At 52.0% G+C, this 24,867-nt stretch overlaps 1 protein-coding gene across 1 annotated transcript in view; it reads left to right on the forward strand.

The window, feature by feature from the left end:
- LAMB3 (laminin subunit beta 3) overlaps positions 1-24,359 on the forward strand; it is a 38,372-nt gene extending 14,013 nt beyond the window's left edge. Inside the window, exons 5-22 of the mRNA XM_065883049.1 lie at positions 5,125-5,316; positions 6,331-6,394; positions 6,744-6,937; positions 8,825-8,945; positions 9,708-9,896; positions 10,933-11,088; positions 11,453-11,649; positions 11,957-12,068; positions 12,804-13,182; positions 14,372-14,532; positions 14,633-14,853; positions 15,135-15,332; positions 15,653-15,797; positions 19,465-19,672; positions 20,079-20,220; positions 20,597-20,773; positions 21,483-21,636; positions 24,223-24,359. Of these exons, the coding sequence (XP_065739121.1) occupies positions 5,125-5,316; positions 6,331-6,394; positions 6,744-6,937; positions 8,825-8,945; positions 9,708-9,896; positions 10,933-11,088; positions 11,453-11,649; positions 11,957-12,068; positions 12,804-13,182; positions 14,372-14,532; positions 14,633-14,853; positions 15,135-15,332; positions 15,653-15,797; positions 19,465-19,672; positions 20,079-20,220; positions 20,597-20,773; positions 21,483-21,636; positions 24,223-24,359 (3,147 nt within the window). The remainder of the gene's footprint in view (positions 1-5,124; positions 5,317-6,330; positions 6,395-6,743; positions 6,938-8,824; positions 8,946-9,707; positions 9,897-10,932; positions 11,089-11,452; positions 11,650-11,956; positions 12,069-12,803; positions 13,183-14,371; positions 14,533-14,632; positions 14,854-15,134; positions 15,333-15,652; positions 15,798-19,464; positions 19,673-20,078; positions 20,221-20,596; positions 20,774-21,482; positions 21,637-24,222) is intronic.
- Positions 24,360-24,867: the final 508 nt, after the last annotated feature.

Here is a 24,867-nt window from a genome sequence, read left to right on the forward strand (position 1 = left end):
CTGACCCCATGGCAAGGAATTATTCACCTCCAAATATTAACAGTGTCAAGTTTGGGAAACCCTGGTCTGGTAGGAGGAAAATAAAAAGCAGGAAACCAACAAATAAATAATTGGAAATTGTGTGACATTTACGAAGGAAACAAATGAGACCCTGGTATAGGAAATGATGGGGTGGGGTGGGCAGAGTGTGGGCAGAAGAATGCACGTTAGATAGGTATAAAATGATCTCTGTGAGGAAGTGACATTTAAGCTGAGAACAAAAGATGTGGAGGAACCCACGAGGGGGAGGAGTATTCCAAGCAGAAGAAACAACATGAACAAAGGCTCTGAAGAGGGAATGTGACTGAGGGCTTGAGGAGATGGAGGTGCACAGTGGCATGAGACGGGGTGAGTGAGCAGGGCCCAAGAGCATGGCCTCTTTAGCCATGGTCAGGAGTTCAGATTTATTCAAGAATAGTGGGCAGAAATTTTGTATCCTTCAACCTTACCAAATTCATTGATTAATTCTAGTAGTTTTCTGGTGGCGTCTTTAAGATTATCTACGTATAATATCGTGTCATCTGCAAACAATGACAGTTTTACTTCTTCTTTTCCAATTTGCATTCCTTTATTTCTTTTTCTTCTCTGATTGTTGTGGCTAAGACTTCCAAAACTATGTTGAATAAGAGTTGTGAGAGTTGACAACCTTGTCTTATTCCTGATCTTAGAGGAAATGCTTTCAGCTTGTCACCATTGAGTATGATGCTTGCAGTGGGTTTGTCATATATGGCCTTTATTATGTTTTTTTTTTTTTTTAAACATCTTTATTGGGGTATAATTGCTTTACAATGGTGTGTTAGTTTCTACTTTATAACAAAGTGATTCAGCTATACATATACATATGTTCCCATATGTCTTCCCCCTTGCGTCTCCCTCCCTCCCACTCTCCCCATCCCACCCCTCCAGGCTGTCGCAAAGCACCGAGCTAATATCCCTGTGCCTTGCGGCTGCTTCCCCCCAGCTATCTACCTTACTACGTTTGTTAGTGTGTATATGTCCATGACTCTCTCTCGCCCTGTCAAAACTCACCCTTCCCCCTCCCCATATCCTCAAGTCCGTTCTCCAGTAGGTCTGCGTCTTTATTCCTGTCTTACCCCAAGGTTTGGCCTTTATTATGTTGAGGTAGGTTCCCTCTGTGCCTATTTTCTGTAGAGTGTTTATCATAAATGGGTGTTGAATTTTGTCAAAAGCTTTTTCTACATCTATTGAGGAAATACTCCCATTTACCATTGCAACAAAAGGAATAAAATATCTAGGAATAAACCTGCCTAAGGAGGTGAAAGACTTGTGCTCAGAAACCTATAAAACACTGATGAAAGAAATCAAAGATGACACAAACAGATGGAGAAATAAACCATGTTCTTGGATTGGAAGAATCAGCATTGTGAAAATGACTGTACTACCCAAAGCAATCTACAGATTCAGTGCAACCCCTATCAAACTACCAATGGCATTTTTCACAGAATTAGAACAAAAAGTCTTACAGTTCGTATGGAAACACAAAAGACCCCTAATAGCCAAAGCAATCTTGAGAAAGAAAAACGGAGTTGGAGGAATCAGGCTCCCCAACTTCAAACTATACCACAAAGCTACAGTAATCAAGACAGTATGGTACAGAAACAGAAAAAGCTACAGTAATCAAGACACTATGGTACAAAAACAGAAAAAGCTACAGTAATCAAGACAGTATGGTACAAAAACAGAAATATAGATCAATGGTACAGGATGGAATGCCCAGAGATAAACCCACGTACATATAGTCACCTAATTTACAACAAAGGAGGCAAGAACATACAATAGAGAAAAGACAGCCTCTTCAATAAGTGGTGCTGGGAAAACTGGACAGCTACATGTAAAAGAATGAAATTAGAACACTACCTAACACCATACACAAAAACAAACTCCAAATGGATTAAAGACCTAAATGTAAGACCAGACACTGTATAACTCTTAGAGGAAAACATAGGAAAACACTCTGACATAAACTACAGCAAGATCCTTTTTGACCCACCTCCTAGAGTAATGGAAATAAAAACAAAAGTAAATAAATAGGACTTAATTAAACTTAAAAGCTTTTGCACGGCAAAGGAGACCATAAACAGGACAAAAAGACAACCCTCAGAATGGGAGAAAATATTTGCAAATGAAACAACAGACAAAGGATTAATGTCCAAAATATATAAACAGCTCTTGGTGCCCAATATCAAAAAATAAACAATCTAATTTAAAAATGGGTGGAAGACCTAAAAAGACATTTTTCCAAAGAAGATATACAGATTGCCAACAAACACATGAAAGGATGCTCAACATCACTAATCATTAGAGAAATGCAAATCAAAACTACAATGAGGTATCACCTCACGCTGGTCAGAAAGGCCATTATCAAAAAATCTAGAAACAATAAATGCTGCAAAGGGTGTAGTGAAAAGGGAACCCTCCTGCACTGTTGGTGGGAATGTAAATTGATACAGCCACTATGGAAAACAGTATGGAGGTTCCTTAGAAAACTAAAAATAGAACTACCATATGACCCAGCAATCCCACTACTGGGCATATACCCGGAGAAAACCATAATTCAAAAAGAGACATGTACCACAATGTTCATAGCAGTACTATTTACAATAGCCAGGACATGGAAGCAACCTAAGTGTCCACTGACAGATGAATGGATAAAGAAGATGTGGCACATATATACAATGGAATATTACTTAGCCATAAAAAGAAATGAAACTGAGTTATTTGTAGTGAGGTGGATGGACCTGGAGAGTGTCATACAGAGTGAAGTCAGAAAGAGAAAAAAAAATACTGTATGCTAACGCATATATATGGAATGTAAAAAAATAAAAATAAAAATGGCATTGATGAACCTAGTTGCAGGGCAGAAATAATGATGTAGACATAGAGAATGGACTTGAGGACACAGGGTGGGAGGGGGAAGGAAGCTGGGGTGAAGTGAGAGTAGCATCGACATATATACAGTACCGAATGTAAAACAGCTCGTGGGAAGCAGCAGCATAGCACAGGGAGATCAGCTTGGTGCTTTGCGGTGACCTAGAGGGGTAGGTTAGGGAGGATGGGAGGGAGGTTCAAGAGGGAGGGGATATGGGGACATATGTATATATATGGCTGATTCACTGTGGTGTACAATAGAAACTAACACAGTATTGTGAAGCAATTATACTCCAGTAAAGATCTATTAAAAAAAAAAATAGTGGGCAGAGGACTTGAATAGGTAATTCTCTGAAGAAGACATACAAAGGGCCAACAGATACATGAACAGATGCTCAACATCATTAACCATCAGGGAAATGCAAGTCAAAACCACAATGAGATGTCACACCTGTCAGAATAGCCATCATCAAAAAGATAAGGAATTCCCTGGTAGCCTAGTGGTTAGGCTTCTGGGCTTTCACTGCTGTGGCCTGGTTTCAGTCCCTGGTTGGGGAACATCCTGCAAGTCCCATGGTGCGGCCAAAGAAAAAAAGATGAGATAAGTGTTGGTGAAGGTGTGGAGAAAAGAGAATACTTGTGCACCATTAGAGGGAATGTAAATTGGTGCAGCCACTACGGAAAACAGTATGAAGTTTCCTCAGAAAGTTAAAAAAATAAATCTACCATATGATCCAGCAATCCTACTTCTGGGTATATATTGGAAGGAAATGAGATATCTGTAACTCCCGTGTTCATTGCAATGTTATTCACAATAGCCAAGATATGAAAACAATGTAAGTGTCAGTGGATGAATGGATAAAGAAGATGTCACACACACAGACACACACACACACACGCACACACACACACACACAGAGGAATATTCAGTCATGAAAAAAGAAGGAAATCCTGCCTCTTGGGACAACATGAATGGACTTTGAGGGCATTCTGCTAAGTGAAATGAGACAGACAGAAAGACAAATACTGCATGTCTTCACTTATATACACAATCTTAAAAAGCTGAACTCATCAACATAGAGAAAAGGATGGTGGTTGCCAGGGGCTGGAGGGAGGGGGAAGTGGGCGGATGTTGATCAAAGGATATAAACTTCCAGGTTTATAAGATGAATAAGTTCTACAGATCTAATGTATGGCGTGGTGACTATAATTAATAATACTGTACTAGACACCTGAAAGCTGTTAAATGACACACAGAAAGGTCATTATGTAAGCGGATAGAAGTGTTAGCTAACCTTATTGCAGTAATCATTTTGTAATATATATGTGTATCAAGTCATCACATTTGATACCCCTTAAACTTACATATGTGATATGTTCATAATATCTCAATAAAGCTGGGGGAAAAAAATAGTGGAAAGCCACTAGAAGGTTTTTAGCGGAGGGAGGGGAGTCATGGCTCACTTTACATTTTAGAAAGAAAGTTCTCTCTGTGTGGAGGTTGGCTTATGAACCCAAGGAAGTGTTCCAGGCTGGGACCTGTCAGCATAAAGACAACGTTTAAAGCCATGAGAAATGGATGAAATCACTGAGAGAGGAAGTAGGGACATGACAGTATGTCATGCTAAGGGGCTTGCATTTTATCTTTAGGCCAGCACAGACCCGTGGAAGGGTCTCATGCAGGGAGTGATGTGATCAGATAACCCTGTAGGTGAAGTGGGGAGCGTGGCTTGGAGAGCCTGGACAAAAGCTGGGCTTGAGTTCCAGGCTGTTGTAGGAACCCAGGCTCAGTGCAACTGGGACCTGAACTATGGCCACGGCCACGCGAGGAAAAAGAGGAGGGACAGAATTGGGAGCTAGAGGTGATAAAAAATGGTTGGCTGTGGGAAGTGCAGTGGGAGAATTTTCTGGCCTGGCCACCTGGGTGGTTGGCTGAGCTAGGGATCATGCCTCCTGGAATGCAGATCTGCCTTCTATCACTTTCCACGGCTCCCCTGGGGAAAACCCGCTGGGGCCGGTGGTTTGTCAGGAAAATTGGACCCCGGTACCCCTGAGCCCACTTGTCCCATGCAGCCCCCTTTCTCCCTCCTCACTGTGGTTCTCAGGGGCCACCAGCACCTCTTTAAGAGCCTCTTTCTGTGATCGCGTCCCCACTGCGATGTCACTCAGGCCCCAACCCTGTGTGTGTCCCTGCAGGGGCCCATGCCTGCTGGCATGCTGATCGAGCGCTCCTCGGACTTCGGCAAGACCTGGCAGGTGTACCAGTACCTAGCTGCCGACTGCACGTCTGCCTTCCCCCGGGTCCGCCGGGGCCAGCCTCAGAGCTGGCAGGATGCTCGGTGCCAGCCTCTGCCCCAGAGGCCTAACAGCCGCCTGGATGGGGCCAAGGTAGGCAGAGGGGACCCTGAAAATGTAGGCACGGGGAGAGGTCTCTCCCACCCCATCGCTACATGGTCACCAGGCTTTGGAGAATGTGTGAGAACCACCCCCTTCCGCAGGCAGTGAGCCTTGCTGTCCTTCCTGAGCTCCCCGATAATGATCCCTCTGGGCACGTCCTTGCTGTGCATCCGCTTTGCTGCCCAGGAAGGATATTTCAGAAACACACTGAGTGTATTGCATAACCCAGCCCAGCTCTCTCCTTGAATCCTCCCACCTGGGGTCAAATCCTTTCATTTCTTTCATCACTGCTCCCTCGCTCCCACCCTCAGGGGCTGTATTTTGTCTCCTTTCTCTGGCTGAGGCTCAGGGGAGCCGTCAGAACTGCTTGGAGCGCTGCCTTTCCTGTAGGCAGTGCGTCTCTTTCCTTCCCTGCAACAACTCCTCCTTGGTTATTGCCGTATCTAGATCCACGTAACCACGTGCCCCAGACCACACGTCAGAACACGGGACTTTTCCCTGATTTGTGGGAGGTTGATGTGAAAACTCTTCCTGGGATATGCAGCTGAAGTCACATCCAATGAGTGTTATTTTTTAATCAAGTAAGAACGGCATAGTTGAAATTGGGGTTGTCTAGAGTGTGGCGGTCAGCACGTCCATGTATCCTTGGCTCTGGACCCTCTAACTCATCCTGGGTCTTTGGAAAATTAGTATCCCCTAAACCCTCATATGTCTATTATATATCTTACTGTAACTTCTGACCCAAGGAAATCAGGAAATTCTTGGGATAGCTATATTTTCAACTGGAGAGGAGAGGTTGTACACACACACACACTCATCTAAGGCCCAATGATCATCTCCCTCCCCCAGAGTGATTGGCAGACCTCACATCCATGGTCATCTCAGGCTCCAGGTAAGAAAGACCTTAGTATGAGAAGGTCAGGGCATTGAATGGAAAGGAGGACCTCTGAGCTTCGGCCACAGTTCACCTCTTCCTCAGACCTTCCATTTCCACTCTCTCTGCAGGTCCAACTTAACCTTATGGATTTAGCCTCTGGGATCCCAGCAACTCAAAGTCAAAAAATTCAAGGTCAGTGTGGCTACTCCTCTAGCCTGTGGGACTGTGGATGGGGAACAAAACATGGTTGGAACCCAGATCATGGACATTTCCTTGTCTTTCCTACCTCTGTCAACATGGTTGGATTGAACACTTGCCCTGCTCAGCCCATAGGGGTATTGTGGTGGCCCCAGAGACTCAAAAGGCCTGAGCCAGGGTGGAGTGGGTCTTTTCTGTTGTGGGAAGGTTGAGGAAGATGGAATGGTGCGACCAGAATTCCTTTCCTTATCGTCCTGCCCTAGGAGTCTCTATTTGACTCTAACTTCCCGTTCTTTATTTTCCCATCTCTACCCCCTCCCTCCTTGTTGTTTGTCCCCTTCAGAGCTGGGGGCGATCACAAACTTGAGAGTCAACTTCACCAGGCTGGCCTCTGTGCCCCAGAGGGGCTATCACCCTCCCAGCGCCTACTATGCTGTTTCCCAGCTGCGTCTGCAGGGGAGCTGTTTCTGTCACGGCCATGCTGACCACTGTGCCCCCAATTCCAGAGCCCCTGCCAGCCCCTCCACCACTGTGCAGGTGACAGCCCAGAGAGGGGGAAAGGAGAGGGGAGGGAAAAGACCCGGGCAGACTGGCGTCTTTAGCTTCTATAAAGGAGGGGGGGCACTAAATTTAAGACTCGAGTACTTAATATTTGAGCAATGGTGAAAATGATTCTAAATGATTATCATTTCAAAGGTCAGATTTTGCAGCACTTCTTTGGACCTGCTTTATGGTTTGAAATTATTTTTATTCAGTAACATAGAAGTATATGTAAGTATAAGCATACATATAAGTAGAAGTATAAGCATGGGTGTTCGTGGGGGAACTTAAGGCATTGATTTTCAGCACTGGCTGCGCATTGTAATTTCCTGGGGAGCTAAAAAGCATCACCCAGACCCACACCTTCATACACTCTGATTTTATTATTGTTATTTAAAGCCCCAGGTGATTCTAACATCCTGCCAGGGTGGTTCTGACATCCTGCCATAGAGCCCCTGGTTTGGGGACTGTAAAGTCCCATGTAGAGGTGAGATATGGGGCAGGGCGAGAGAACAGAGTCTAACACAGATGCTAAGTCCACCCCAGAGCAGTGAGTCAGATGCATCAGGCATGGAAGAGAGAAACTCCAGCTTAAGAAGCAACCCAGGGGATTTTGCTATGAAACCAAACTTGAGAACCATCGGTAGAGGGGAGAGAGTCTAGGACCAAGAAGCAGAGGGAGCTGTCATTTCACTTTTCTGGGGTTTCGGTTCTTCTGTTAACAGATGGGACTATGATATTTGCCCCAGTGATAGAGGCGCACGATGAAATCACGTAAAGCGACCCTTGAGGGAAATACAGGTGACATGAGCATCGGGCAGCTTTATCCTTTCCACTTCTGGGCCAGCGCTTGCCCTAGGCTACAGAGGAAGGCAGAGGGAGACCAGTGCCAGAGATGTGTCATCCATTAGGGTCCACAAACAAAAGACCAGAACCCAGGCAGAGCAGGATTGCCGGCATATGAGCATGTAGAGGAGGGCAACGGCCTGCCCAGCCCCGGCGGTTCTCAAATCTGGCTGCACAATGGAATCACCACTTTATAAAGTACCGATGGCTGGGCCTCTTCCCTGAGATTGGATTGAATCGGGCCTGGGCATTGGTATGTTTTAAAAAGCTCCCCAGATAATTCTGAAGTGCATTCAGAGTTGAAATCCATGGAATTAGAGAGACAAGGCAAGCCAGGTGAAGGACATGCCGTTCTAGCTGGCAGGATTTTGCTGGTGAATAAGAGAGTGAGGGGACGTCTAGTCAGGAAGAAAAACGTCAGTACAGGCCAAAAGGTGGAGAAAAGTAGGGCTTGTCCTGGGAGCGGCTAGTTCAGCTCAGCTGTGCTGTTAGGAGTGAGTAGGGGATGAGGACGGAGCAAACACAATGCAAGTCCTAGATGCCAGCCTGCTGGTGGTGAGCTTAATATGGAAGACAATTAGCACGCAATTGCTATTCTATTTTTATACCTTAATGAGTCTAGGAACAATTCATCATTGCAGTCTTATTAGCCAAACAACTGCAGTCATAGATTGTTGGAATGTAAATCTCCCGAGGGCCCACAAGCTTCTAGAATCACAGTTTACCAACAAGGCTCTCTAAGCACTTTACAGGTGCTGCTTTGGACTGGGCAGCATGGGGATGGCCAAATGCAAGGGCTGAGCTTTTAAAAACCTAAATGGAGGAGCAGTGCAGGTGTGCATGCACGCACACACACACACACACACACACACACACACAGACCACACAAGCCGGCATCTGGGAGTGCCATAGGAGCTGAGTGAAGGCTGGAGGAGCTGAGGTCTGAGCTGGACCCTGGGGACAGAGCGGAGAGGGCAAGTCCATTGCTGGGACGCTCCTGTGATAATTATTCATGGTAACCTATGGCCCCTCTCCTAGGTCCATGGGGTCTGCGTCTGCCAGCACAACACCGCCGGCCCCAACTGTGAACACTGTGCACCCTTCTACAACAACAAGCCCTGGAAACCCGCAGATGACCAGGACCCCCATGAATGCCAAAGTATGAGCCTGGGATCACCCACCTCCCCTGCAGCAGCTGGCCCATCGGGGACACAAGGAGAATCTAGTCTTTATTATTTAAATCTAAACCTAACTGCATTCTGTAATTTAAGCTCTCCTTGCTCTTTGGGGAAAGAGAGGGTATTTGAGAAAATATTTGAGTTGCATCTTCCCACTGCTCCTGGCCCTTCTCCTCAGCCAGGCCTGGAGGGACCACGATTTGGTCCATGCTTCTGATGCCACGTGCCTTTTGGGCTAACCACAGGTCCTCCTACTTCTGGCCTATCCAGTGTAGGACATACATGGTTCCCTGTTGTCATTCTTTCTACTTCAGATGTGCCTCCAGAGTTGAAATCCATGGAATTAGATTCCTGGAGGCCGGGCCCTTCCCTGCATAAATGAGGGCAACAAAGATCCCCAGCCCAGAGAAGGGCAGTGACCCAGCAGGAGACCCAGCAGGTGGCAGTGGGCGAGGGTTGACATGGGACCATTCAAAGGGCTCTCTCTTCGGCTCAACATGGGTGTTATTCTTGGGTCAGTCCCCACACTGGGAGTCAAGAGGCCTGAGTTCTCTATTTTCCTTTCTTACTGGCTGTATAACCTGAAATAAATTACAAAAGCCTCCCTGGGCCTCAGTTGCCCTGTTTTCCAGACCTGAGCATCTTGCAGAGTTGCTGGGGATGCCAGCAAGTTCGTGTGGAACGTGCTTTGTACATGGCAACGATGCTGCTCAAATGTCAGCCCTAGTAATCTCCTTTTGCAGGGTGTGACTGCAACGGACACTCAGAGACATGTCACTTCGACCCAGCCGTGTTTACCGCCAGCCAGGGGGCACATGGAGGTGTGTGTGACGACTGCCAACACCACACTGAGGGCAAGAACTGTGAGCGGTGTCAGCTGCACTATTTCCGGAACCGGCGTCCTGATGCTCCCATTCAGGAGACCTGCATCCGTGAGTCGGGGCTCCAGGGACCCAGGGCATCATATGTCTGTTAATCCCCATCTGTTCTGGGCTCAACAGAGCACACGTCCCTAAGGACATACAGGCCCTCAGGAAGCGTGAAGACTTGGTCGTGTGTCAGGACTTGTGGGCAATTGTTTTTAACTTAGCTGTGCCCTTCTAAGCAAGTCAGTGTGGTTTGCTCTTTATTTTTCTGCTTCCTCCAACATTAAGGACCCCTCCGTGGCAGGGGTTATTCTTGTATCCTTGGGCCCTAGCACAACGACAGACAAATAATTGATGCTCCAGGAATGTTTATTAAAGGAACATGTAAGTCACCCAGGAGTGACTTAACACATCACAAGGGCCAGTGAGTTCCTATGGGAGAGAGCAAAGAGATAGAAGCACTTCGATCCGGGTGGGGTTCATCAGGTAAGACTTCCTAGGTGAAGGAAGAGTCTTCGTTTTGAAAGCCATGAAAGGGGCTTGGGTTTTGGGGTGGGAGAAAGTTGGTTCACTTCCTGTTGATATTTATCTATTTATGGAAAGAGTGAGAAAGTCTTGAGTTTGACTTCTGTTTCCAGCACTTGCTTGCTGTGTGACCTTGCGTATGTTCTTTGAACATCTCTGAGCCTCAGTCTCCTCATCTGTGCAATGGGGGTAAGCATCCTCACCTCTCAGGATTATCGTGAGGATTACATAAGGTGACAGGCAAGAGTGCCCAGCTCCGTGCTGGCCACGGAGTAGCTATTCAGTAAATAATGCCAACCAAAACTTTTATAGTACTTAACATGTGCCAAGCACTGTTCCATCTGCTTTACACCTACTCATTGATTCCTCATAAGAAGCCCATGAGTGTTGTATAATTACCCCCATTTTATAGGTGAGACAGCTGAGGCACAGAGGGATTAAATAACTCAACTAAGGTGGTAAGGTTGTAAGTCAGGAAGTGGTGGAACAAGGATTTGAACCAGGAAGCCTGGCTTCTAGAATGTGCTCTCTGCTTTTCTTCTTTGTCCCTCCTGCCGTGGCTGCCTTTGTCTCTCAGCCTGCGAGTGTGATCCGGATGGGGCAGTGCCAGGAGCGCCCTGTGACCCAGTGACCGGGCAGTGTGTATGCAAGGAGCAAGTGCAGGGGGAACGCTGTGACCTGTGCAAGCCGGGATTTACAGGACTCACCTATGCCAACCCGCAGGGCTGCCACCGTGAGTAAGGGGCCCAGCCTGCCGTGGCGTGGGGCAGGCGCCTGGGGCCACCAGATCTGTGACTGGTCCTACTCCCGGAGCTGCGTGCCGGGTGCTTTGCCACTGGCTTCCAGCAGGTGACAGCACAGGCCTGAGGTGGAAGGTGGGACAGAATCCTCCCGAGGGAGGGCAGGCAGGTGGCCAAGCAGCCAGGTGTGGGGACTGGTGGGAAAGTGCGGTGGCCTTATGAGTCAGCCAGGTTATCTGGAGGGAACGGCCCTACCTCGTTCTTTTCCCAGGCTGTGCCCCTCCCTGGTGCACGTCCTCTGGGGGTAAGATTTTGGTGGCCCGGCCCCCGAGCTCAGCAGCCCTCCCTCCCGTGCAGGCTGTGACTGCAGCGTCCTGGGTGCCCAGCGGGACATGCCGTGTGATGAGGAGAGTGGACGCTGCCTGTGTCTGCCCCACGTGGTGGGCCCCAAATGTGACCAGTGCGCTCGCTACCACTGGAAGCTGGCCAGCGGCCGGGGCTGCGAGCCATGTGCCTGCGACCCGCACAACTCCCTCAGCCCCCAGTGCAACCAGGTACATGGCAGGGTAGAGCATGGGCCGCTCAGCAAGGGAGGGCTCCCGCCCACCAGCCTCTGTCTCCCCTCCGCACTGCCCTTCTGGGTCTTTCCAAAGTCAGACTGGGCTGCTTCTGTCCGCCTTCCCCTGGGGAGGCCACCAAATGTCCCTCCGTCCGTGGCTCTCAGCCTTTGGCAATGCCACATTCGCACACCTTCTGCAGGGCCGTCCTGGGCTTTGACTTCGGAGCTTGTGTCCTTGTGGGAGCCCTTGCTTTGGGGTGCACTGGGGAGTTCTGCCCCCTGACCGGTCTCTCCCCGCACAGTTCACAGGACAGTGCCCCTGTCAGGAAGGTTTTGGTGGCCTGACCTGCAACGCTGCAGCCATCCGCCAGTGTCCTGACAAGACCTACGGAGATGCAGCTATGGGATGCCGAGGTGTGCTCACTGAGTGGGGACGCGGAGGACATGGGGGGGTGTGCTCGGGTGGGCTCGTGGTGGGGACACGTGGGTCTGTGGTGGGGGAGGGCATCCCGTACTGGTCCACGCGGGGTGGGCCCTGGCAACCCATAGGAGCGCTCGCTCCCCACCGCTGCCACGAGGCTGACACCAGGCCGTCCCCATGTCCCTATGTGCGCATGACAGGAGGGCTGCTTTGCTTCCCGCTTCCCTGAGAAACCATTTCCCAGAAGCCATCTGCAGGAAACGTCCTCCTCTCCCTCTTCATAGATGGAGAAAGTGAGTCCTGAGGGGGAGTCAGTTTGACAAATAGTGACAAGGGCACGCAGACCCGAGTCTGTTCTCAGCTCTGTGACCTCAGGAGGAGTTGCTCCCCCTCTTCAGGCCTCAGTTTCCTCATCTGGGCAAGGGGCACACTGCCTCAGGTGCTTCATCTGTGAGAATGGGAAAATGAGCATGTTAACTCTGCCACAGAGTATGTGGTGAGGGTCAGAAGCGTTAGCGTGTGCCTGGTGAGTGAGGCTCAGAACAGTGCCTGCCACGTCGGAGGTGCTACGTAAGGGCTTGCTGTCATTACCATGATTTCATTCCGGCCTTGACTGTCTTATTCTAAGTGTGAAAGACCCTGAGGTCAGACCTCCTCTTCGGGCTTTCCCCACAAACACCTGATCTTCCTGACCCCCAGGCCTCTGACCATCATTTCTCCCCCCTTAGCCTGTGACTGTGACTTCCGGGGAACGGAGGGACCAGGCTGCGATAAGGCCTCGGGCCGCTGTCTCTGCCGCCCTGGTTCGACCGGGCCACGCTGCGACCAGTGCCAGCGAGGCTACTGTGACCGCTACCCGGTGTGTGTGGCCTGCCACCCCTGCTTCCAGACCTATGACACCGGCCTCCGGGAGCGGGCCCTCCGCCTCAGCAGCCTCCGTAATGCCACCACCAGCCTGTGGCCTGGGCCGGGCCTGGAGGACCGCGGCCTGGCGTCCCGGATGCTGGACACAAAGAACAAGCTGGAGCAGATCCAAGCCATCCTCGGCGGCGCCTCGGTCACGGAGCAGGAGGTGGCCCAGGTGGCCAATGCCATCGTCTCCATCAGGTCATTCCCTCTCCCTGCCGAGCCACGTGGCAGAAGAACAATTCCACGTGGGTCCACATAGGGGCACACTGGTCCTTCCTTACATCGGTTACAGCCCTTTACCGTCTACCAAGGCTTCTCACAGGCGCCTCTCTTTTCACTGTCACGACAGTCCTGGGAGGTTGGCGTGGTGGGTGTTATTCCTTGCATTTTGCAGATGAGGAAACAGTCACAGATAGGTGACATGATAGAGTCACGTGGCCGCCGAGGGGCACCGGGAGCACAGGCACGAGCCCAAGTCCTGAGTTCTTCCAAGTGCCCGGTGCCGCCCGTGGGAGAGTCAGCTCTGCATTAGTCAACCTTGTGGAGGGCATCTGAGAGGCAGGGCTCTAAAAATAACTTGCGTTTGCCTTTGGAATGGGAGCAGTCCCACCCACGGTCTCCTCCCACCAGCCGAGGTGCCTTCTCAGGGAGGTTTCCTTCTGAAGTTTTTATGAGTTTTCTTTCCCTGAGCACTTGCTGACTGTGAGGGCCTGAGCCATCTAGGTGTGCCATTGACCTTGGTCTCAGCACTGAGTAGGGAGTCTGCAGGCGGTTGGTGGGCTGGGTGTGCAGCCCTGGTGGGGCTTTCCAGAAGGACGGTCCGTGCTGAGCAAAGCCCGGCCATGGAGTGCGCGAGGCTGGTGGAGGGAATGGTGGTGGGTGGAGCTGCAAAGGCCCTGGGAGGGAGGAATGTCTGGAAGCTCAGCCGTGGTGGGTCAGGGCAGGTGACCCCCTTCAGGTGGAGACCACCAGTGGGCTGCAGCTACGGGAGCTCTGTGGGGAGGTGTGGGCTGCAGAAGAGAGACTCGGGAGCCTGGGGTACAGGTGGTGGCTGATGTCCGCCGGTAGGCAGCAGAGGAGGAGGAGGGGCTCGGGGGATGCTCCTCGTGGAAGCCAACGTGGGGAGGCGGAGGAAAGCCGGGACTGTTAGGGTCACACACGCCAAGGAGGGAGAGATTTTTATGGATCTGCCCGCATAGGGGTGGAGTGAGGTTGTGCTAGCTTTTGCCCAGCAGGATCCTCTCCAGCCTGCGGAGGCTCCCTTCTGTGGCTTTTACTGATGGCGTCTCTTTTTCCTGACTCAGTAGCAATTTCTCCGAGGGGATGGCTGGCTCTAGGGAGGAAGCCCCCCTCCTGTATTTTAGTGGAAGCTTCTCTCCCACTTCAGGCAGACTCTCCAGGGCCTGCAGGTGGATCTGCCCCTAGAGGAGGAGACCTTGTCCCTCCCGGGAGACCTGGAGAATCTGGACAGAAGCTTCAATCGCCTCCTCGTTATGTATCAGAGCAAGAGGGAGCAGTTTGAAAAAATAAGCAGTGCCGATCCTTCAGGTGAGGAGTGGTACACAGACACCACGCCGGGCCAGGCTTCATCTCCGTCTCCAGGCCTCCGGGTCCAGGGCCAGCTTGGTTCCCTCTCTTCTTCCCATAGGAGCCTTCCGGATGCTGACCGCGGCCCACCAGCGGTCATCCCAGGCTGCTCAGCAGGTCACGGATAGCTCCCGCCGGCTGCTGCGGCTCAGGGACAGCCGGAGAGAGGCGGAGAGGCTGGAGCAGCAGCTGGGAGGGGCAGGAGGGGCCGGTGGCCCCCAGCTCGCGGCCCTGAGGCTGCAGATGGCTTCCTTGCCTGATCTGACACCCGCCGCCAACAAGGTGACTCCTGTCATGGAGCCCCACTTCCAGAGGCCCCCCGCCCCAGCTTGTCACTCACCGACTGTTGCTCCACATTCCCCCCTGGGGCCACGTGGACCTCCCACACCCCTGCCCATCCCGACCCTTGACCCCACATAGTGTGTTCAGCAATTACCAAGGAAACAAGTTTCTGGTGCCCAAATTGCCGTGGAGATGTCTGGCTGCTTGTTTCCCAGGTGTGGGAGGGGAGTGGTCACTGAGGAGGCTTGGGGACCCCCTCTGATGCCCTCATCTTTCCACAGCTCTGTGGGGGCCCCAGGGAGATGGCTTGCACCCCGGGAGCGTGCCCTGGGGAGCTGTGTCCCCGAGACAATGGCACGGCCTGTGGCTCCCACTGCAGGGGTGCTCTCCCCAGGGCAGGTGGGGCCTTCCGGACAGCAGGGCAGGTGGCCGAGCAGCTGCGGGGCTTCAACGCCCAGCTCCAGCAGACCAGGCAGATGGTAGGTGTGGCTGAGGTGGGGTGGGTCCGTGGTGGAGGAGGCAGAGGGGACAAGAGCTCCTAAGCAAGTCAGAGCTCCCATTCTGTAGCCAGGAGTCGAAAGCCCAGAGATGTTGGGTGACTTTCCCGTGGCCCTACAGCAAGCGAGAGATAGAGTTTGAGGCCAGTGTTTTTACATCATTTCTTCTGGGGCCAAACCGAGCTAGTTACAAAAGTTTCCTAGGGAGATCTTGGGTAGCAGGTGCCTCCAGAATCCTCGGGGGCTGCTGAGAGGCCCTCTTGGGGCTTTAACCACTGCTGACCCATAGTGTGTGTCAGCAGATCAGGGCAGCCGAGGAAGCCACCTTGCAGGTGCAGTCAGATGCTCAGAGCCTGGAGATGCAGGTGAGCACCAGCCGCTCCCAGATGGAGGAAGACGTCACACGCACGCGGCTCCTCATCCAGCAGGTCCGAGACTTCCTCTCAGGTGAGCTGGTCTTTACCTTTTCCTGGGCTGATGTTTCGACTTCCGCCTGTCCTCAGTGCCCCATTCCCTGTCCCTCATCTCATTTGTCAGTCAGCTACTTCCTTCCCTGGTCTCCATGCCCCTGGACCAGCCCCCATCAGTCACCTGGATGGCTGCACGGCCTCTAGGTGACCCCCCACCTCCTTCCTGCTCCTTCATAGCCCGTTCTCAGCAGAACAGTCTGAAACATCTTTGAAAAATGTGTAAGCGGGGTCACATCCCACTCATGCCTAACATCCTTCACTGGCTTTCCCTTGTTCTTGGGATAAACTCTCAGCTCCTTACCATGGCCTCTGTTACCTCCTGGGTATGGCCTGTATCCTCTCCACTTTGCTCACAAACCGTCTTTGAACAGGCCAGGCTCTTGCCAGCCTCGGAGGCTCTTCCTGTTCCTCTGCCTGGGATGCTCTCTCTAAGGCTGCTGATTCTTGCCCTCCAGGTCTGAGTTTAAATATCTCCCTCGGGGGGCCTTTTCTGACCACCCCCTCTGGTCATCCCCCTCCCCCATATTCCCCTCTGGAGTCTGACCTTCACTGCTCTACTCCGAGCCTGTGGTTGTTGAGCTCACCTGTCTACAAGTGTAACGTTTGTCTCCCAACTGGACCCTAAACTCCGAGAGGGCAGGGATGGCTGTCTGTCTTATTCGCTGTGTCCCTGGCACTTAGCATAAGTCCAGGCCCAGAAAAGCACCCAATGTTGATTGAATGAATAAGTGAACCCGATCTCCTCCCTTGCCACCTGGGGAGTGGGAAGGTCCCTGGACGGGACTCAGGGAATCTGTGGGACTTTGGGCAAGTTGTTTTCCTCTTTGCCTCATCTTTTCGCTTCTGCCAACGGGGATGATAGTATTTTACAAGTTTATTCCGGGTGTCAAGCAACGACATAAAATGTGTTTTGACAAATTAAAGATGCCTCAGGAGTATGAACTGCTATTATTAAATTTCTGGCCCCTGCCAGGGAATTTGCTTGGCTGGGAGCCCAGTTAACATGAGCTGACGGCCTGGTGTAATGACAGTCGTTCTTCCTGTACTACTGCGGTGCTTCTGCTTCAAGAGGCCAGAGCCCCCTCCGGGGTGCAGGTGGCGGGTTGGAGAGAAGCAGGGACAGGCCGGAGTTTGGGGATGGGACTCACAAATAAGGAAGACCTTCCCTGAGTGAAGCCGCGTAAGGCAGGCTAGGTGGCCCTCCATCCTGCATCAACCCCAGCTAGGGGGTGGTGGGATAGGAAGCCTGTCCTTGGGGTGCAGTCTGGGCTCCAATGAATGGGCAGGGAGTGGCCGGGCTGCGGGGTCCCTGCTGTCCCCTCAGTTATGCTTGTGTCTCAGGTTGAGTCCTTGGACAGGATGAGGGGCAGAGAGAAGGAGCAGGGCCTGAGAGAGGCCTGGCCCCTGGGAGGGACCTGGGATAATTCTTACAGTCTCCATGGCTGTGGATTCTAAGGTCCAGAGTCCCGCTGCAGGAAACATGGGTACCAGCTGCTGTGGGCGCACAGGGTCACAGCTAGGGCGGGAGAGTGGAAGGCCAGTGGAGGAGAGAGGGGGCACCATCTTTCTCAGGTCATCAAAGGAAGTGACAAAGATAATAGGTCAGGTTTACTGAGTTCTTACTAAGTGTCGGGCACTGTTCTAAGTGCTTCACATTATTTAATCCCGACTGCCTACCACTTTGCACGTGAGGACTCCAGATACAGGGAGGTTAAGAAACCTGCCTAGAAGCATCCAGCTTGGAGAGTATGGGTAGGGTTCACCTCACTCCGGAGCCCACACTCTAGATTATTGCGTTATGAGATGGACCACCTCCCAGCGCCCCACCACCCATCTTGCTTCTTTGCCTTCTCTAATGTTTGTCCTCTCCCTGCATTGTCTCCCCTGCCCTGCCCCACCCCTCCCGACCTGGCTAATTCCTACACAACCCTCTAAGGGTCCCCTGGGTATCTCATTCTCCAGGAAGCTTTCCTGGACCTGTCAGACTGGGTTAGGAGCCCCTGTAACAGCCGTCCTAGCACCCTGAGCTTACCCCCATCACTCAGGGTTGTGCTTCCTTGCCCCACTAGATTTCAAGCTCCATGAGGGCAAGGACCAAGTCCAATCTGACTTGCAGTCTCAGCTCCCCACATCCTGCAGCTTGGAGCAGTGAATGTTTGCTGAGCCCACCCTGAGACTCAGAAGCCCATGAAACTGAGTGTAACTAAGACCAAGCCCACGGGAGCAGCTGAAGTGAGGCAGAACAAAAGAAGGGCAGGCACTAGGTGAGGGTGTGCTTGCCGTAAGAGGCTTTCTAGGGAAGGCACATATAAGCCGCGTTGAGAGTAGGACTCTGGGTTAGGTGAGAGCTTGGTGGTCTCTATGGGGAGGTCCTTGTGAAAGCTCGTAATTGGGGAAAAGCCCACTTCATTAAACTCAGCCACAGTTATGCCTTGAGCTCCTGCAGTGTGCTGCCCTGGCCCCAAAAGGACATAGCAATAAAGAGGCATGGTTTCCACCTTCCAGGAATGTCCTTCCACCTGGCATGCGGAGGGGACTGGGTCTAGGACCTCTGTAGCCAGTTGGTGAGGAAACCTTTGATTGCAGAGTAAGGCTGGGTGGGCCCCAGAGGAGTTAAGTCCTAGGGCAAACTATCTGGGTGGGCAGGTGCCCCCTTCCCTACCATGTCGGTACCAGTGGAATCTGTAAAAGTGACCATGGGGAGGAGATGCCATCTCTGTACTCCTGACCTTACTCTCTGACCCAGAGTTGGATTGTGAAATTCCTGCTAAATTGATTTTTTCGTATCATCCCTTGAGGTTGGCCATCGTGATTCCTATTTCACAGATCAGGAAACTGAGCTCAACGAAGCCAGTTGACTTGTCCCAGTTTGCTTGAATAGTAAAGAGGAGGCCTGAGACTGGAGCCCCTTCAATCATTTGTTCAATGTACAAACAGAGTGCCTCCAAGTGCCATGCACTGTGCTAGGGGCTGGGCTATAGCTGTGGATGAAAGCCAGTCCCCGTCCTCACGTTGTTTACATTCTAGTGGGGAAATGACAGAAAACCCAATAAATGAGTTAAGTGTCCAGCACGTGGGTGACGATAAATGTTAGGGAGGAAGATAAAGCTGAGAAGGAGGGTAAGGAGTGTTGGCAGAGGGTAGAGGTTGCGATCCTAGATTGGATGGCCTGGGCTGGCCCCTCTCAGAAGGTGACATGTGAGCAAAGCCCAGGTAATTTTGATCTGCCTTTGCAAAAGCGAGCACTCTGCCCCAGAGGAGGGGCACGTGGAAGGGTTCTTATTGCCAAGGAAGCAGTTCCAGTCCCTGGCTGGTCTCCCCACTTCAGGGCTGATTATATCTGTGCTCCAGGCATTGTTCAGTACCAGCTGCCTGGTACCACCTCCTTCTCCCCAGCCTGCAGCTTCCTGTGGTGGAACTTAGTTGCCACAGCTGTGCCGACAGCCATCCTCCCGCGACAGCGAGCCCGGAAATTCTCAGAGCAGGGTGCCTGAGTGTGCCCGGGAGGGAGCCGCAGCTCCTTGGGCAGCCCGGGCAGAGATGGCATGGAGGTGCTGCCCACGGGTGTTGTCAGCTTGGAGAGGCCTCTGATCTTTGGGGAGGTGGCTGAGCTCCCCCATTCCGATGGATGGTTTGTCTTCCAGACCCTGACACTGACGTAGCCACCATCCAGGAGGTCAGTGAGGCCGTGCTGGCCCTGTGGCTGCCCACAGACTCTGCCACAGTCCTGCGGAAGATGAATGAGATCCAGGCCATCGCAGCCAGGCTCCCCAACGTGGACCTGGTGCTTTCTCAGACCAAGCAGGACATCGCTCGGGCTCGCAGGCTCCAGGCTGAGGCTGAGCAGGCCAGGTGTGGCCCTGGGCCCTGAACTTCTCCCAGGATCGGGCTGGGGTTTTGCCCCTCAACTCTGTTGCTGGAAGCAAGAGAGGAACGTCTGCAAGTCAGAGGGGTGCCGAGGGCTGGGAGACAGGAGGAGGTGCTTACTGTGGTGGGGGATGGTGAAGTGATACACGGCATCCAGCTGAAACTTTATTCGGCACAACCCCGTCTTCCTTATTGGAAACCGTCCCAGAGGCTGCCTCAGACAACCTGCTTGGTGGGGTCCTGGGATGGAAAAGCTACTGAGTTAATACTCGGCTTCTTATCTTGGCTGGAAAGGACATTCTCTGGACTGGGGAGTGAGTTGGATCCCACATCTCTTCATTCACCGTGCACCCATTCCACCCTCCCCCCTCTTCCATTCCCCCGGCCCCAGGAGCCGAGCCCACACAGTGGAGGGCCAGGTGGAGGATGTGCTGGGGAACCTGCGACAGGGCACGCTGGCACTGCAGGAGGCCCAGGACACCACGCAAGGCACCCGCCGCTCCCTTCAGCGTATCCAAGACAGGGTTGCTGAGGTAGGCATTATGGCTTCCTTCCCCCACTTGTGGGAATGAACATTCAGACTCGGGTGCAAGGCATAGAAGATGCCAGGAAGTGACCCGGGTGGAAACTGAGCTGGGGCCCTGAAGAAGGGAGCCTATGAGCCTTGAGCCTGGCTTCGAGCCTTTGGTTTTCTGCTCTCGTGGCTGCTGCAGGAGTGGGTGGGGTTGGTCAGCTAAGCTGGAGAACTGGGAGGCCTGGATGCCGGGGGCAGATAGAGGATTGGGATGGTGGCGATAGTGATGTCCTGCTTGTAGAGAGTTTTTGTGGCCTGATGAGTTGGAGGAGAGAAGAATGAAGGTCACTGCCTATGAGACCCACCCCAAACTCCGGGTCTCTTTTTCCACAAAGGTTCAGCAGGTGCTGGGGCCAGCGGAAAGACTGGCGACCAGCCTGATGGAGCAGCTGGGTGGCTTCCGAGCGCGGATGGAGGAGCTCGGCCACCGGGCCAGGCAGCAGCGGGCACAGGCCGCCCAGGCCCAGAATCTGGCAGAGGAGGCCAGCAAGCAGGCACTGAGTGCCCAGGAGGTACCTAGAGGGCAGAGTTAGCCCAAGCAAGCATGGCCGGCGGGAGCAGGACAGGACTCTGTACACTTTATAAGACCATGGGCTCCAAAGCACTTCGAGTACCATTTATTCTGAAATATCCAGCGGGGGCTTCAGGATTAAGGCACACCTGGCCAGGTATCTGAATTCTCCCTCTGGATGCCTTTGGTGGAGCTGGCTCAGGGATGCTGGAAACAGGCAGTCCGATCCCTCTCCTCTCACAGATGAAGTGACTCTGTTCAGACCTAAAGCTCATCTACAAAGGAGGTCTCTTGACACCTGATCCAGAGCTTGTCCCCTGTCATGGTTATCCAGCCCAGACAGAAACTCTTGACTTAGCCCAACCTGAGCCCCATCACTGTCAGAATTAGATCAGAGAGAAGGTTGAAGAGCCAGTTTCAGTGTCTCCAGGGTACCGGTGGTCCCGGTACAATGGCCAAGCTGCCAAGCATACTATTAAGTGACAACTGTGTACCTGGCCCTGTGCTGGCACTGTAGATGAAGGGAGAGGAAATACAGAAGTTAAGGTATGGCTTGTGGCCCAGGGGCTTTTATAGGCAGAATTAACCCATTGGGGATATTAGGAGGCACCTCATCTCTGTGTGCTGATTTGGGTTACATCAGGTCCTTTAGCCAAAGGTCTTTAGGACTTGGGATGATGATGATGTGGAGACTGTTCTTCCTTTTTCAGGGATTTGAGAGAATAAAGCAAAAGTATGCTGAGTTGAAGGACCGGCTGGGTCAGAGCCCCACGCTGGGAGAGCAGGGCAGCCGGATCTTAAGCATCAAGATGGAGGCGGAGGAACTGTTTGGGGAAACCATGGCGATGATGGACAAGATGAAAGGTGAGGGAGTTGTCCAGGGACTTGGACTTCAGGGCATCTCTGAAGGCTGCTCCCAACCCAGGGTTTCTGAGGCCTAATGTTTGGAGCTAGCAGTGCTAAGGCAGTGAGATCAATAGGGATTTCCTGAGCACCTAGTAAGTACAAGGCATATAATGTGACTTTGAGGCGTGTGGACATGTTCACAAAGACTAGGCCTGCCCTCAAGAGGCTCGCAATCCATTTTTTCCTATTGGCCACCAGCTTCATGAAACTATTTAATAGCACAAAGAGGACTGTGATAAAAGCCCAAATAATAGAAGCTCTAGGGGCTCAGAGGATAAGTAACGTCAGAGAGAAATGTTCAGGGAAGGTAATGTTCAAAAAAGATAAGATTTGAAGTGGGCCTGGGAGGATGTATAAGCCTGGAAGAGGCTGTGAGGAGGAGAAGGGACATCAAGACATGTTCTGAGGATGGAGGCGGGATCACCCAACTGGAGAGGAGGGTTGATGAAGAGAGAACAGGTGGGAGAGAAGTAGCATGGAGCCAGTGTGGCTGGTCCACGTGGCCGGCCCCGATGCCAGGAGGAGGTGGGTAGACTCAGCCCTGGAGGCAGTAGGAAACCATCCAAGGGTTTTGAATATGGCAAACCATAATGAAAGAAGCTTTCGAAAGGGTTCTGAGGTTCCTTGGAAAGGAGAACAGAGATTTTCAGGCTCAGTCTCTGAGATGTGATGATGGGGTCACTGCCCTGTGAATGACAAAACCAGAGCCTCTTTGAATTTTAGAGAAAGCTTTTGACAAAAATCTGTTTGGCTAGCTAGATGGACACTATGGAGAAAGGTGAGCTGGCAAGTTGACAGTGGCTATGGCCGGCCACAACTGAAGGGGGAGGCGAGAGGAGCTGACCTAGATGGAGGAGTCCAGGGCTGGGTCAGTGCACGCCCTGGCCCTGTCCGTCAGTGTCTTGTATGAAGATAAAGAATTTGCTAATCAGATCTGAGGATGACAGGTAGTTAATGCACTAGATAACAGAACCAGCATTCTAAGGCACTCTCAGAAGTCTAAAAGGATGGGCTGAAACTAACAGGATAAAATTAAGTAAGGAGAAAAATTCCCCCTCACTCTGGCCTTGTTTGGACCTAAACTCACAAGTATAGCTCAGGTGAGGTCTGGCTTCTCAGTGGGTAATGTAGCTAAACACTTTATAACCGGTTAGTGATAAACACGTATGAGTTGTTACTCACCCGAAAAAGACCCAAGAGTTTTGAGTAACTGTAAGCTTGATATAAGCCAGAAGTGCCTTTGCTCCTGCCAAAAGAGCTAATAAATTCAAAGCAGCCAAGACAAAGGGAGTAATGGCTCAAGGATGATATTAAAAATATTTAGTGACTGGTGTGTCCTGCACCTACCTACCAGCCAGAAAGGCTCAGGTTGTAGCATTGGAGCAAGCATTTACCTGCTTGCAGGAATTTACCTTGAATTGCAGGGTTATGGGGAGAAGGATGCTTAAGGAGCCTCTGGGGATGGGGGTCGGGGAACAGAACAGCAACTGTAAACATTTCAGTGTTTTATTAACTCATAGGTCCATGTGGGTACCCACTGGCTGAATGTCAGTCTGTTAATAACCCTGTTACACTCTGCTGATCTCCCAGGTGAGATCGAGTTCAGTGGAGGCTACTACAGCTTCAAAAGGGATATTGACGAACCCACACACTTGAGGGGGAGGGTGGCCAGGGTTGGGATGTAGGGAAGGCCTGGTGATTATATCAGATGGGGAGTGGACGAAGGAGCTTGGGCGGTTTCATCTGGGGAAGATGGGGCCTCAGACATGCGAAGGACTGCCACGTAGGAAACAGAAAGAATAGATTCCTACACCCCGGGAGACAGACCTGGGACAATTGGGTGGCAGCAAGCTGTGCTCAGATTCTGGCTTAACCAGAAGACTTTTTAACAAGCAGAACTGCCTAGAGTTGGAGCCTTGTGAGACAGTGCCCCCTGGCCCTGTTCCTGGAAAGTTCAGGCTGAGGCTGGGTACCAGCCCTCATGAATGTGGTCCAGGGGGCCCTGCTTAGGATGACAGGGGGGGGACAGGCTGGACTCGATCACTTTGGAGTCCTTCATATCCTCCACACATAATCTGGTGGTGGGATGTGGAATGGACCGAAGGGGGAGGACTAGATTTATCTGGAGTGGCATTTTTGGGGAGAGACGATGGGGAGGAATTCTGGTCACCCAGCTCTTTTGCCCTGGTGCCCACCTGAGGAATCATTGGTGGGATGGCAGCTGTCTGGGTCCAACATAGCGGGTTTCTTATCTTGGTGCCAGTGGCCTCCCTCATCAGCCTGGGACAACTCTGGCTAGAGCGGAGGAGAAGAGTAGGGGCAGAGGATCCTTGGGGTAAGGGCTTCCTGGGTCTGGCCCATGCCATGTTTCTCTAAGAGTGGGATGGGGGCTGGAGAGGCCTGAGGCTGGAGAGAGCTGCCTTAGGGGCCAGACTCCCTCCAGGTGGAGGTGATTTCTCCCGCAGATGCTGCATCCAGGTGGGTGGGAGGAGAAGGAAGGGTTGGGAGTCGTCTTCCTCCCCCTGTTGTTCCATCTGCCCTCAGACATGGAGTCGGAGCTGCTTCGGGGCAGCCAGGCCATCATGCTTCGCTCGGCGGACCTGACGGGGCTGGAGAAGCACGTGGAGCAGATCCGGAACCACATCAACGGGCGCGTGCTCTACTACGCCACCTGCAAGTGATGCGCCAGCGTCCAGCCTGCGGCCCTGCTCATCTGCCCTCTTTGCTCCTGGGGGCCAGGCTGGCTTGGAATACCGTCCAGCTGCAGGAAAATTTTATGCAACCTAAAGCACAGCCTGGACCACCCTGGTGTGCAGTTGTTAGGGTTACTCTGGGCTGCAGCTGAGCCTGGGCTGATGGGACAACTACCGCTGAGGGACAGACGTGGTGGAGGCAGGCCACATCATTGTAACCAGGAGCTCTCAAGAGGAGGGTGCTTGGCTGGGCGGTGTCCTTGCCCTTCATTCTCCGTTGAGGCTGAATCCTGGACCAACACAGAAACATAACTAAAAATGATGTACAAGTGAAAAGCCCAATAAAAATCTATAGAAAGGAGCATGGAGTTTCAAAGAGGGGAAATAGTCTGTCTCCCTGTGAAGTAAACATTTCTCATTTGTTTCTGTCTCCCATCTGGGGTTCCTGGGGACTCCTCTGCTCAAGCCCGAGGCCTGGTGGTGGGTGAAAAATAGG

This window comes from Phocoena phocoena, chromosome 1 (assembly GCF_963924675.1).
Source record: "Phocoena phocoena chromosome 1, mPhoPho1.1, whole genome shotgun sequence".
NCBI classification, from domain to species: Eukaryota; Metazoa; Chordata; class Mammalia; order Artiodactyla; family Phocoenidae; genus Phocoena; species Phocoena phocoena.